A 15,256-nucleotide genomic window follows, 5' to 3' on the forward strand; every position below is an offset into this window, starting at 1 on the left:
GGCAGGGAAATCGCGTTTTGTAGTGTCAAGGATATTATATTCCTCTTTCATTTGCACCGCACTAATCACAACGTTCCCTGATAAAACGGCTCATCTTATAGGGGACCCACTGGCTGAGCGGTTAGTGGCTCAAGGCCCGCAAAAATGTTAAGTATTAATTTAATTTGGAGCCACAGTGTTTAGACGAGTGGTCACTACGATAAACCTTGCCCCCAAAAAATAAAGGAAAAAGCAGAGCGCTACACAATGACGACCTGCACGTACGCGTTAATTGTCTCTGTTTGTTGTGATATTGCGTACTTGGATCAATAGCAGTAAATATAATGTATTATTGCATTTATTTGTATTTATATGTCATGTATCGACTGCTTATCAGTGGCGTTTGATAGTGAAGAGCGCACGAGCTTGAGTCCCCCCGCCCCCCCTCTCCCAGCTCTACCCGAAAGTCAATGAAAGTTTCCAGTGGCGAAGTGTCTATATAATCACTGCTTCCGTTTATAATTTTTAAAGATTATCGCAGTCTAATTCATTTATAGACGTAAACCTCATAAATTAAATGTAAAAAGACGTTCATAATCACCTATAAACTGTATGCCTAACTTTCAAAACGGTTTCATAATCACAGAAATAGCCTGTTCACCCCTCTCCGGCCACTCCAAAAGCATTCACAAGCGTTGATTAAGTAAGCTTAAAGTGAGGCTGGAAGAGTCTAGCAAAAGGGTTGAAGGGAGCTTGGGCACTACACTCAAAACTGATTCATTGCCACATATACCCTGTTCACCCCTTTTGGGCTAAAGTCATAAGCAGTCACAAGCACTGATTATGTAAGCGAACTATTACACTGGTCGAGTCTACCTCACAAATGTGAGGGGAGCTGACTCCTAATAATCTCTTGACTGCTGCAAGTGCTTGATTTTTCTTTCACTTGACTTTTTACCGTCCTATAAAGAGATTGTGACCTCCATTGTAACACCGGCTCCTGGCTGCAAAAAGCTAAACAGCCAAATGTGAAGAAGAAAAAAATTGATAATTGTCATGTTCTACCTAAGAGTTTAGACTCACTGGTATAACATGTAGTACTGTCGTCATCTCTGCTTCTTTGCTTTGAGTCTGTGTATTCACATCTAAAGTTTAATGTGATGATAGTTGGAATAAATATTTTATGAGATCCTTTCCCGAATATTTTGGCGGTTGAAAATACAATATGCATTCAGGATTTGTTTTCATTCTGAACTCAGTGTTTGCCAATTCGAGTAAGATTCTTGTGTGATATCTCCAGGTGTGTACGTTCAGCTCAGGCCCTATCTGGTCCTGTCTCACTTTGATTACCCTGTCAAACAAGTCAGCATTCGCTCCCAAAAAAGTTTTTCATATAATGAAATAAGCATTTTAAACCGTTATGATAGCACGCAAAGAGAGTGATCAACTTAGCGGCTTGCTCGTTTATCGTATTACTGTTGTCAACGTGTATGGCTATATAGTAACCTAATAGCCTATCACACGTCTCTAGGGTCCAGCAAAGGATGAATCTGTTCCCACTGCCCATATTTAATAAAACTCTTATTGTGGAAAGGTAGAAGACTTTTAAAAAAGAACACTATATTGAGGGCTCACGCTCTCGAGCCTTGACAATGGGGTGAAAGTTTACGACACACTTTCCCCCTGTGACACAGTTACCTATACGCTCACTGGACCTTTGTTATGTGCTTTCTTCTTTCCTCGACTACACGGCCTAATCCAGTTTATAGACTGAATATGTTTTAAGTGCCGAGTGTGCATGTTTAAATTTGTGCCGCTGAGATTTAACAGGTATCACGTAGAAACACTTTGAAGGCCACTTTTTCATCAGACGGAAATTAATTAGAGGAAATTTGGAGGGGAAACAACTTCGTCCAACCATCCGGAAGAATTTAACTTAGAACAAAGAGATGGAAGACAAAATAATGTGACTCTTCTCGTTTGAATGGTTCTCAAAATGCTGTGGCTCACGGTTAGCGTAGAAAAATCATCACTGTTTTGTTTTTATTGATTGCCATTTGGTGGTAAAGAAGGGAAAGCAACCCAAGCTCCGCCCTTATGTTGGTCTACCCACCGCTACTGCTGCTTATACACTTAGAGTGTACTAGCTGGGCCCTCTTTCGATGAAAGGAATGATCGGTGCTTTAATATCAACTAAAAGTAATTGGCCTACTATATTTACACTCTACTTAAATGGGGCAATAAATCTTGAGAGATGCAAAAAATTAGAAGATCTAGATCTATACTCTCAAAACAAAATGCGCCTCGCGAAATATCACTTCCGGGTTTTCTAAAATTACAGAGACAGAAGCGTCGGCCTACAAAAGCGATCGGCGAAATAAATAAATTTAGCTTTATGCAGCAAAACGATATCAAAACTGAAAAAACCAAGAGCGTCATGATCTGGAGAATATTTTAAAGAATCTTTTGGTCGAAAACCGCATGTCGATCGATGCAGCCATTAAAAAGCCTTTAGAATAGCAAAATTCGGCCACCACAAATAGATAAGAGAGAAGACTCCGCCGTGTGTCAATTTCGAAAGTGACGAATAGCGGCGTCCTCCACCGTACAGTCAGCGTCAAATTGTTAACGGAATTTCTCCATTGGGGTCAATAAAGTGGAATTTATCTATTTATTTTTTGTTTGTTTGTTTGTTTGTTTGACACAGAAGAGCAATGAAGTACAGCTTATCTGTAGAGCCCTCCACCTTTCTGCAACTGCTGTTATGAAATTGGACACCACTGAAGAGCATTTGGGACTGGAAACAAGAGACACAGAAGGGGTGGGGGAGGGGGGAGAGAAAAAATGATAGTTGAGAACAAGGGGGAAGAGAGTGGTGTGGAGAGAGAGAGGGAGGAAGAGAGAGAGGGGGGGGGTGGGAGAGAGAGAGAGAGAGAGAGAGAGAGAGAGAGAGAGAGAGAGAGAGAGAGAGAGAGAGAGAGACAGAGAAAGACAGACAGACAGACAGACAGACACACAGACACACAGAGAGAGAGGGGGAGCGGGAGAGAGAGAGAGAAAGAGAGAGAGAGAGAGAGAGAGAGAGAGAGAGAGAGAGAGAGAGAGAGAGAGAGAGAGAGAGAGAGAGAGAGAGTAGAATCAGAGCTATTTGAACAATACCAGAGTCAAATTTAAAAATACAAATTATGTGGAGCTGTAATCCTTGGTTCGCAGGTTCAAAAGAACTGCTACTTCAAGTCCTGAAACAGTACGGTACATGTCAGTATTCGCGCAGCAGGTGGTCTGGGCTGACGGGTTTTTAGAGAAAGCACGGTATTCTAAAATAAGCCATCGGGTTCCCTTTGCACCTACCGTAACAGGTGAAGTAAGTGGGAGCTTAGCTATGCTTGTTACCTTTCAATACGATTCCCCACTTTGCCTCTGAGAAAACTTTTTGTATCCCCATGTTGGCGCTATTTTGGTACCAACGTAGCTTGTTACAACCTTTCTAGATATCTAGATCTAGTTGAGTCATCTTTCTCTGGAGTTCATTTCATTTCTATTATTATAGTCAGTAGCATCGATTGGGTTTTTAGAGGGTGGGGCTTGCCATAACCAATAAAAATGATGAGGTGGCTCAAAGACGTATAATAAAACGGACATCGTGAAAATATGAATAGCGTTATCAACCTATAAATTTGCAATGCCATGTTTAAAACTAAAGGACCCGGGGGTGGTGGCGCAGTTGTAGGCTGGATGTAGTCTCAGTGAACTTGAGCTAGAGCAGCCGAAAGAAGTGTTTGTGAATGTGTGGGGTTGAATAGAATATTATGTTCACTTTGTCTATTCCATGGTCCTGTACCACGCGTGGATGCAGCTAGATCTATATAGCCATCATCACCATCATCTTCATCAATATCAAGTGCCACATCTGCAACGGACATCAGCGGTCATAGTTCTCCATTCATTCATTTGCTCGGATTCTCAAAAAGAATTCCACTTCACCCTGCTCTCTCCCGGTCACCTATCTGTTTAGGCTCTCCACGTACATGCTGGCTTCTCTGGGCCTACCCCTGCTTCGTTTTCCTTCAACTTTGCCCGTGAGAGCTAAATCAGTAACAGTAAGTCTGTATGTCTATTCGAGTATCCCAAAAACTGTGTCTTTTCCACAGTAAGTCTGTATGTCTATTCGAGTATCCCAAAAACTGTGTCTTTTCCTTATTTTATTTGGCCACCTCTATTCTCACCCGGACCAAATTTTGCGTTCACCGTAAACCACAGAATTCTACACTGTGATAACAGAAAAATTGTAGAATTCTGTGCCGTGAACAAACGTTCCATTACAACTGTAGCCTACTAAAAGCGTACAATTTTGTCTGTGGGCAGTGGAGAGAGAGAGAGAGAGAGAGAGAGAGAGAGAGAGAGAGAGAGAGAGAGAGAGAGAGAGAGAGAGAGAGAGAGAAAGAGAGAGAGAGGAGTAGCGCGAGAATTTCCGGGCAAAACAAAATGGCGACCCGCGTAGTTTGGCTCGATTCGAAAAGTTAAATAGCCGTAGCATCTTTGTAGATAACCAAATTAATTTACTTTTGTGTTTTAACATAATTTTTAAACTTTGTTTTGGTCAATTTGATCGTCCACACCGATAGACAGTATTCAGAAAGAGACAGAGAGAGAGAAGAGGGGAGGAGTTGATCTTGCGAGAACTTCCGGGCGGGTGAGAATAGCCACTTTCATTTTTATTTTTCAGGTATTTTTTAAAAATAACTTTAAATCCCAAGCAGCCCAAGCGGGCTTCTTCGAGTACTACTTCATTTGATTTCTTTTCCATCCGGGATATTTTCAGCAGTCTCATTAAAAACCACATTTCTGTTGCTTCTAGCGTTCCCAGCCATATAGAAGGGTTGACCCTGTACATAATATAGCATTTCAGAACTAGTGTGAATTAACAGTCTTTTTGTTTTAGCTAAGACTTTTGCAAGATTAACACCAGTTACAATTAATTAGTCTTTTAGAACTCAATATTACTTCCAAGAACCACTCAATTCAGACGCTTGCCACTGACAACAAGAAGAGTCCCAACCGTAATTTTATGTAGAGCAAACAGAAACACTCCTACTTCTCAGTGAGATCAAAAAGACGCTCAAAACCAGCCTCAAGAACAAAGCCCCAGGATCAGATGACATCACAGCGGAAGCCATAAAAGCTTGTGGAAACACCGGCGTACTGTGGCTGAGGCTAATTTTCAATAGAGCCTGGGGGCAAAGGAAATGCCTAGAAGAATGGCATAAAGCCATAGTGGTCCCATTATTGAAAAAAGGCAACAAACGCGACTGCACGACATACAGAGTCATCTCCTTGTTAAGCCACGCAGGGAAAATATACACAAAGATATTAGAATAGCGGATAAGACCTATTGTAGAGAGAAATCTGAGCAAAGCTCAGTTTGAATTCACAGGATGCACGGATGCTGTATTCGCATTACGATAGATATGCAGGCGAGAAAACAATCGAACACAACAAAGAATCCAACATCATCTTTATAGACCAGGAGAAGGTTTTTGACAGAGTAAACCATGCAACACTCTGGAAAACACTCTAAAAGTATGGTGTCAGGGGACAAATTTTAATGTTAGATCATTTCAGAGCTCTATATACCAACAGCAGAAGCTCAGTAAGAATGAAGGAAGGCAATACAGACCGGTTCAAAGTAAGATCTGGAGAACCACATGGATGCGTTCTATCGCCCCTCCTGTTTATAATATATATTAAGGACACAATAACGCATGACGCAAACCAAAGCTCAGAAATTCTCTATCACAGGACGAGACTGGCAGAGAAATGAAGAAGTAAGAGCAGCTATCGGCACTGAGTCCTGCGTGTATTACACAGAGAGACAGAGAATAAAATCGTTTGGCCACCTCTTATGTATGCCAGCCTCGAGAGCCTTCAACACCAAGCACCCCGGCTATAAAGGAAGGGGAAGGCCACGCAAAAGGTGGATAGAAGAAGTCAAGGAAACCCTAAGAAAACATAATAATCACAACTGAAACAACTGCGAAGCTGGCCTATCGTAGAAAATTGCATCTCCCCTCGACGCGTAACATCAACAAAGGATGAAAAATTAAAAAGTAAGTAAGTTAGAACGCAATTTAAAGAGTCCGGGCTCCAGGACTACATCAATGGCAATTCTCGTTCTCCCGGAGGCGTAGTAACAGTAGACTAACCAGATAACTTTTCGACTTACGCGGGCTTAGTATCATTTGGCACCTCGTGGTGGGACACTTTCATCGGGGAATGTTTTGTTTCCCGCCTACTGAATAATCTAAATGTGAGGCAGCGTGGTGGAATCAGGCTCTCGTCAAAATAATCAAAGTGAAGAAACTTGCATTTTTCCGCAGATTTGTGAAGTTTTATCAAATTTTTGTATTTTGGTTCAACATCTTTCATGCCCATTAAAGAACTAATTTCTGTGTGGATTTTTCTCTAAAACATTGATTAAAGGCACAAAAAATGTAAATTATCTGTTACCACGGACTCTTAAGCTGAGGAAATAACTAATCTTTGGCGGCCATTTTTTCTCTAATTTTACAGCTGAAAACAGGTAACCCCACCTCCTTCATTCGCAAATATCTCGACTTGTATAAAAAGATAAATGGATATTTTTTTCATCCAAATAAAGACAAGTGAACAAGCTTTAAGATGGTACCAATAACTCTATATGCTGAAAAATTGACGAGAGCCTGATTCCACCACGCTGCCTCACAAATTGTGTCGATGGGGCGTAAAACCACGAGCTTTCAAAAGATTCGATTTTTCTTATAACTTTTGTTTATTTTGTATTCAGTTTTATTCATCAGAAGTCGCTTTTAGTGTGGATGTCTGGGTGGGGGCTCAAGCTGCATGCTCCTCCCTACCACACGCCGCTGATTCTTAGGCTTAGAATTTGGATATTCTGTTTTACATCTGATTATACGTCAGCTGTTACACAGATGGGTAAACCAAAATAGAATTTTCAAAATAAAATCTTTAAGAAGCAATTATATTAATTACTGAATGCTGGTTATTCCTCTTCATACAGATAAAACCCACCAGCCTTGGTATAAATTATTAATTAAAGAAAAAGAGAGATGTATGGACTACTACATAATGTATTTCCAGGAGTTAGATTAAACGTGCATTCCTTTTTTCTTGACGGGAGAAATGTACATATTCGACTTTGAGCAAAACTTGCCAATGACGTGTTCTGCGGCCGCTGTCTTTGGATATTCAGCTTTGGTTTATAATATGATCACTCAAATACCATACTGATAGAATGCCCGGACTTTGGAAATACCTGAAAGCAATTTCATATGTACGCCTACACAAGTTTGTATCCCAACAGAATTCTCGATTTTACACGCACAATTGACCTATACTCAAAATTGTAAGTGATTATTTTTAAAATCATGTACATTGCTGGGGGTTTCTTTAACTAAATGTTTACCATAAAACGTTTAACAAGGCCATATAATAAAACCAAGCTGTACTGTGAAATGTCGTGAACACTACAACTGACATGTGTTTCGTGCGCACATACTATGACTATGTAGTTTTGAGCCCGGTAAAACTCTTACTAAACTAAAAACTAACTCTACTTTAATAAGCTATGTACTCATGCATTATTAGGTAAGACGCTGAGTGTGCCAGAAGGTCATTCACGCGTTCCCATGTTTATGGATGACTCTAAAGCAACTTCACAATATTAACAAAGGGCACCATTTAATTTTGGTCAGAACTAACACCAGGCAATAGTTTACTTTTTCAAAAGTTTGATAACCAAAGGAACCTACAAAAGGATTGGGCGGCATCGGTAGTCTAGTGGTTTGATTGCTGGACTCGCAATCGTGAGTTTGCGGGTTTACGGGTTCGAGCCCCAGCTCGGTCCGACTTTGCATCTTTGAGAAAGGGACTTCACATACACGAACTTCCTATTGGCTCGGTCCTTTCAGAGGTGGACGTCAAACTCGGGGGGTCTTAAATAACCCAGGGTATTGATAGTGATGTCTAAATCTATACTCTTTCACATTTTCAAAAAAAAGATTGATCACTACTGTTTGTGCTTGGGCAATACCTTTCTTCTAAAACAATCGTGGCATTTCGCTAAGGAAAAAAAAGGAACCAAGTGAAGACTTCAGCATGAATCTGAGTGGGAGGAAACCATCCAAGTTACCAGACTGGTGCAGCTTTTTAAAGTAAATCAGATCCCACATAAACAGAGAGTGAGCTTCAGAACGTTGTTGACATTTCTCTCAAAGCAACATTCAAAACGAAAGACGGACAGGCTTTGAGGTTTAAGGATGTAAGTCTTTTTTTTTTCTAACAGTGAAAGGGCGCAAACATGTAAAACGTTCGGATGATCTGAGACTTTCCAACTCGGAAAGACCGCGTTGTGGGTTCAATCCAGTATGGTAAAGTTTCATATTAGCGTATATCCGTCTGCCTGCAATGGTATTATTTTTCATATTCAGCACAAATTGGAGTGTGATACTCACGGAACCATACAAACTGAAAATTAAAAGTATTGAATTTAGTCAACTCGAAGAATTAGTCCACAAATAAGACCAAAATGAAACAGAAACATCATTTTTTATTTCGAATGGAAAGAGTTTATTTCTCACAACATTGAAATACATATTTTCTTAGGTACAAGGTAATATAATAGTATTATTCTTGGTTTAAATCAGGGGATATAAAAGGAACTCACTGTATTTTGATTTGCTCAATATTATCAAAGTTTGAGCTTAAATTATCATTCCAAAAGACTTCCACCAAAATAGCTCGAAGCCAGATCCTAATCCTTGTGTGGAAACCCAGGTGCATACATGGAAGAGGGTTTGCTTTTAAATTTGCGAACTTATCATTCCCCAGGGATATCGCCTAACTGTTCCCCAGATCTCCGTATACAACCATTGTAACGTACCCAAGAAACGTTTTCAGGGGAGACGCCCTTATTACTTATCATGACAGGTTGACGCAGTTCGAATCATAACGACAGACAGGTCACAGCAGCGATTTCATCCACACCATCATTACTAATACTATTGTTACCACTGTTGTTGTCTGTCAGCGCCACAGAAGTGTCCAGAAGATTTCTAGAACTTGGAAAGTATTAAAGTACAAGTACTTCCGCGTATCGATAACTGAGAAAATAACTACAGATCTAGTGGTGTCATCCTTGTCCATAGCCTAAATCAGAAAAATAGGCCAGCAATGCCCTTGTGATTCGTTGCTATCCATTATATTGGCTTTGTGTATATTAGATATTCTTTTCTACAATTCCGCTATCTAAGAACCAGGCCTGTCGAGAGGGGGGGTCAGGGGGGGCCAATGCCCCGGGGCCCGGGGTTTGGGGGGGGCCGCAAGCAAGGGGAAAAGCAAGGGGAAAAGAAAGAGAAAAAAGAGAGAGAGAGAGAGAGAGAGAGAGAGAGAGAGAGAGAGAGAGAGAGAGAGAGAGAGAGAGAGAGAGAGCGTATGTTGGTATGTAATAGATATGCTACAGTGAAGTGATTATATATGCCTATGTACATTAATTTGTTGGGTTATTAAATTGCAGGTGAGGGTGGGTGAGACCGGGGGGGGGGGAGGAGGGGCCCGAAGGAGATCGCTGCCCTAGGGCCCGACCAGGCTCTCGACGGCCCTGCTAAGAACCTCTGGTATATTCCCTCCCAAAGTTTAGGTTTTTTTATACACTGGTGTGTCTGAATGTGGATGCTCTGAGTCTTAACTCAAGTATTCTGTAAAATGGAGATCTGTCGGGAAATTTTTAATCCTGCGCTGCGACGCCAAATCGACTTATTCTGTGCTCTCAACGCGGAATATTTCATTTGAGTCACATCCCCGTCTGTTTGTTTGAGTTTGTTTGAGAAAAAGAGGCACAATAATGGTCACTTAATGCTCGGGAAAAGTAAAACAGACAGACAGAAACAACAGAGGGAAAGTAAAGAAGTGGAGCCTTACAGGGGCGCCCTCCAACCTCCCGCTTCTTCTTCTATGCGGGCGGTCTCATTGAGTGTGTCTCAATATAGACTTTCTCAGATGGATCTTTACTGTTTCTGGACCGTCGATCAATTAAAAAGTGAAAAAGGATGACGTTATAACTTCTTTTAGGGCTAGTTTTATGATGATAATTATGATTTAACAGCGAAGGGCTCTTTCGTTACTTTCCACTCCATTGTGATCGTTGAATAGAGGTTTAAAATAATAGCGTATTGCGTAATGCACATATTTAATCTAACGTGTTTTCAATTATAATTCAAATTTTCCTACAATAATATTCGACTTCTGGAGGTTATTTTTTTTATGATAGACAGATTTTTGGAACCGCTAGAATTTCGTTGCCTGTTTGAGAACCTTTTTTTTTTTGGGTAACTTTTCGCATAGATACGCTAAATATAAAATTCTAATTTTGTTCCTGGGTGTAGAGCTGGTTAAAAGCGTCACGACTTCGTTAAAGAAAAACCGCTTTAATCGTTGCTTTGACTTTTACTGTGTCATGTATGCCACTGTCATGATCAGAGTCACGATGCAGACCCAGGAAAAAATATAGTTACGCTCTTGGCTTGAACACGTGACCTCGAAGCTTGATGAAGAGACTTTTCCGGGAGCTTCTTCATTCTCCTTTGAACAAGAGGAAATATTATGTTTAGGGATGGGTCCGTGCGTGTTTAAACCTTGAAATACGCAAAAGGATACATTAGTCAATGGTGGGCTGGCCGAGAAAAGAACGCTGCTTATGACGTACTTGATTGTTTTGACAACTGATCGATCTAGAGAAAGGTCAAAGAATGAACGACCTGTAAATACGTACTGGTAAACATAACCACCTTTGTAAACGCCTAAGAGACTCGCTGTACTAGAGGGTGAAAACAGTTTTTGCTCAAACTGATGGATGGATGTAAGAATCAAAGGCTCCATAGCGTTAAAAAATTCGGGACACAATGGTTTAGAAACCGGTGGGAATCGAAAGTTGACGTACCATTCTGCCTCGCAATTGTTGTCGCGCATTTTACCAACCCGACAAGAAAGCAACTTACAGTGATCTAGATTTTGTTTTGTCGTGTTGGATTCTAACAGTGAAAACTGAGAGTTTTGAAGCGCATCGCCTTCGGGTCTCTTTTCTTCTTCCTCGATTTCCGTCGAAGACGAACTTTGGCCCTCACTGGTGTCCTGATAATCCGCGGCTGCTAATGACTCTGCCAGCTCTCTGTAGTTCAGCTGGCACTCATACTCCCTCCAGTTAGGGTATAGCATGCTAGATCTAGTGGTTTTTTCTGCCTCGGTAGACAACGCAAACGTTACAGATTGAAAGTCCGGCTTGACTTTCATTATGATGTGAAAAATCCCAATTGCTCGACCCTGTAGAAAAAACCTTAAAGGGACGTAAGACAAAGCTCTAAGCGGAGTGAAGTTACAAACCACACAAAAAGGATTCTTGTAAATTCGTCCCTTGTATAATATGAACGCCATAGTGTCATGGCAACGTTTAAGAACAAATTGGTTGGAGTAATTATCACGACAGGTAACAATTTCATCCCCGTAACAAAGCTCCAGATTTTTCGCGGTACCAACTGAGGGTAATATCGCTGAAGATGGGCTCGGTATTTCCTTTATTATTTCTTCCATTTCAGCTTGTCCGTGTACGCCTTTCCCTGTATTGGGGACGAACATCACATCCCAAAAGGCGGGGTTCTTGACAAAATGATTGTGGCAGGCAAATACGGATGCACTGATAAAAACAAGACCAGTGTCTACGTCTGTGATGGGAAGATCAGTAATCACGTGTCTGAAGCGGTCAACTTGAGATCCTTGTCCGGCTATGGTGCCCTGAAACCCAGGTATGGACGATGTTCTGTGAGTTGTCCACATAGAAGCATCGTCTTTAGAAACTGTGTCCCCATTATCAGAAAGTGACATCGGCTGAACAATTCCGCTTAGTGTACCTGTTTCACCATAAGCGTCCGTCGCTACCACGGGAGTAGTCGGAGAATCAGGTTTGGGGGAAGTGTCTGATCCCGCAAGACCATCTTCTTGGGGAACTCGTCCATCCACAAAACGCCGTCTTCTTTTCCTGTCCTCGCCAACCTGTAAAGTCAAACTTGCCCCACTCTTCCACACAACAGCCTCCCGTTTCTTGAAGGTTCTTAATGGTGGATCTTCCTTCCCTTCAGTAAGAGCCTCCTGCCATTCCTGGTCAAAATGTTTCTGTTGAGAGGACGTCGGGGTTTTTACCTCTGGCGTGAATTGGTCTTTGTGAATAGCAGAACCAGGACGGGGACAGTAGCTGACCGCCATCACTCTGTTAGGCAAGCAACTCATTTCTAAGAAGCGTAGCCACCACAAGTCTGTCTGTGAGAAAAAGGTACAACACAAGGAATACCACCATTATCAAGAACAAAAACAAGAAAAACGACATTGACAATAATACACACAACAATTTTGGTAAACACCACTAGACAGATTCTCACTGAATGGATTTCTTCACTCCAGGGAGCAGGTGAGATTATACAATCTAGCAAGCATTTCACTACACAAGAATAACAAAATTTGTTTTGTGCCTAGTTTTGAGAAATTTAACGTTGAAAATTTGAGTTCCACAACACGCCAAGCTTTTTGCAACGCAATCCTTTTAATCTCTTGATAACGACTCCGGATAATGTTACGATTTTGATGGAACTGATAGAACATTATGGTTTCTGACCTCATTCCTTGTTTTAGTAACCCAAAACAGCAAAAATGTCAGATGTTGTTATTTTAAGGAAGAGATTTGCTTTTATTCTATTACATATTATTATGTACCTCGTTTCTACTGAAAATTAAAAGAAAGAAACTTTATTTGATTTTCTTATACAGGACCACAGAGAGATAGAGAGAGAGAGGGGGGGGAGAGATACAGAGAGAGAGATACAGAGAGAGAGAGATACAGAGAGAGAGAGGGGGGGAGAGAGATACAGAGAGAGAGATACAGAGAGAGAGAGTTACAGAGAGAGAGAGGGGGGGGAGAGAGAGAGGGACAGAGAGAGAGGGAGAGAGAGAGATACACAGAGAGATACACAGAGAGATACAGAGAGAGATACAGAGAGAGAAAAAGAGAGAGGGAGAGACAGAGAGAGAGAGAGAGGGGGGGAGAGAGAGGGGGGGAGAGAGGGGGAGAGAAAGAGCGCGAGAGAGAGAGAGAGATACATAGAGAGAGATACAGAGAGAGATATAAAATTTTTAACCCCTTATCCCCGGCAAGTCTCTCCCAGCGGCTTAGTAATTGGAACCTCTGTGCCGGGGAACCAATCGCAGCGGTTTGAAAATATTCCTCTACGACGACTTGGATGAGTGGCATCATGGTGAAACCAGGCGCTCGTCAAAAATCTAAAAAAAACACCGACATTTTCACACCCAATGGGGAAAATTTAATGATTTTGTCAATATTATTATTATTATTTATTATTATTATTATTTTATTTTCTACTATTATTATTATTATTGTTGTTGTTATTATTATTATTATTATTATTATTATTATTATTATTATTATTATTATTATTATTATTATTATCATTATTATTATTATTATATTATTATTATTATTATTATTATATTATTATTATTATTTCCACAGTGAAGCAAAACTACAAACAATAGTGGATCGCCTATCAACAGCCTGCAAGGTCTTTAGCTTGGTCATCAGTATCAACAAAACAGTCATCCTTTCTCAAGAAGGTGCAGTGAAGAGCCATATATTTCTAAAAGACAGGGGACTTGAGACAGTGGACAAGTTCTGTTACCTGGGGGGACTACCATCAGCTCTACTGCATCACTTGATTATGAGATCAACATCAGGATAGGGAAATCAGCAACAACTTTCCGAAGGCTGACAAAATGAGCATGGGAAAACAAAAGATTAACCATCAAAAGAAAGATCAAGATTTACGAAGCATGTGTCCTCTGCACACTTCTTTATAGATCTGAAACATGGACCTTGTACAGCAGACAAGAAAAGCGCCTCGACATTTTCCTTCTCAGATCCTGCCGCAAGATCTTAGGCATTTCGTAATGTGACTAGGTTACAAATGCTGAAGTGTATGCAAGGGCAAACCTCCAGAACATGAGAACTGTCCTGAGTTTAAAAAAAGATTGAGATGGCTGGGCCATGGCAAGAGAATGGACGAAAACCGGATTCCGAAGCAACTTCTCTAAGGAGAACTTGCACAGGGAAACAGACCAAGAGGAAGACCAAACTTGAGGTACAAAGACACCTGCAAAAACAGCTTATCTAAGCTTGGAGTGAATGTTAGCACCTAGGAAGAAATAGGTGAGGACAGGAAAACATGGAGGAAAATGATAAAGGAAAGAACTATAACGCTAGAGAGCAGCTTTAGAAACAACCAGGCTGAGAAGCGCCAACAACGAAAGGAAAACAGCGGAAATACAGAGCTTCGATCCACGTCACTGACATGCAAGCACTGCGACAGAATCTGCACGTCAAACATAGGAAGAACTGGCCATGAAAGAAGCTGCATGAAGACAACCTTGAGACCATCTTAAGGGGGGAGATGGGGGGTTGATTTATAAACCTATATAGCTAATTATGACCTTTCAGATAAAGCCTTATAGCATGGAGGTATAACAGGAAAACATCTCTAAAATGTAACGTTAATTCATTTTTTTTAGTCTACGGTTACCATGGGAACGGCCGCCATATTAAAAATAAACAGCTTTCATAAAAGTAAAAAAAAAAGATTTTTTATTTACCAACACATTGATAGATAAACTCAATACAAAATGTTATAAAGTTGGGATTTGGGATATTTTTAATAGGAAAAATAAGTTATAGATGGATAACTGACGTACCCCTTCATGCCTCTGAATTCGATTACATATTCATCCATGTAACTCACTTATGAATGCATCGATATTATTTTCCACCTGTATAAAGTTAGGTTATGGTCTGAATAACAAGCCCTGCAAATTTCATTGGAATCAGAAAGAAAATGAAAAAGTAGATGAGAAAAAACATCAAAAATTGAAGTTTTGATTTTTTTTTAAAGACTTTCTGTTAAACAACCGGCAAAATTAAAGTTCTAGGACAGAAAATCTGAAAGATGATGATTGTAACACAAAGAGTAAGCACTTTTTTAGATTTACAAGTGATTGGAGTATTATAATACGTATAAAATCCAGATACCATAAATTGACCAAAAAATCGTCAATTTAAAATCAGCTCTGACCGTCTAATAGACGAAAAGAGCCATATATTTTTATATATTAT

The 15,256-nt window shown here is 40.5% G+C and overlaps 1 protein-coding gene across 1 annotated transcript in view; it reads right to left on the reverse strand.

Moving 5' to 3' along the window:
* Positions 1–9,901: 9,901 nt before the first annotated feature.
* Positions 9,902–15,256, reverse strand: part of LOC106012029 — a gene marked incomplete at its 5' end in the record, with an annotated part of 34,808 nt that continues 29,453 nt past the window's right edge. The window contains 1 exon segment of the mRNA XM_013083637.2: positions 9,902–12,342. Within this exon segment, the coding sequence (XP_012939091.1) occupies positions 10,480–12,342 (1,863 nt within the window). The 3' untranslated portion in view covers positions 9,902–10,479.

Source organism: Aplysia californica, unplaced genomic scaffold, assembly GCF_000002075.1.
Source record: "Aplysia californica isolate F4 #8 unplaced genomic scaffold, AplCal3.0 scaffold00246, whole genome shotgun sequence".
Lineage (NCBI taxonomy): Eukaryota > Metazoa > Mollusca > Gastropoda > Aplysiida > Aplysiidae > Aplysia > Aplysia californica.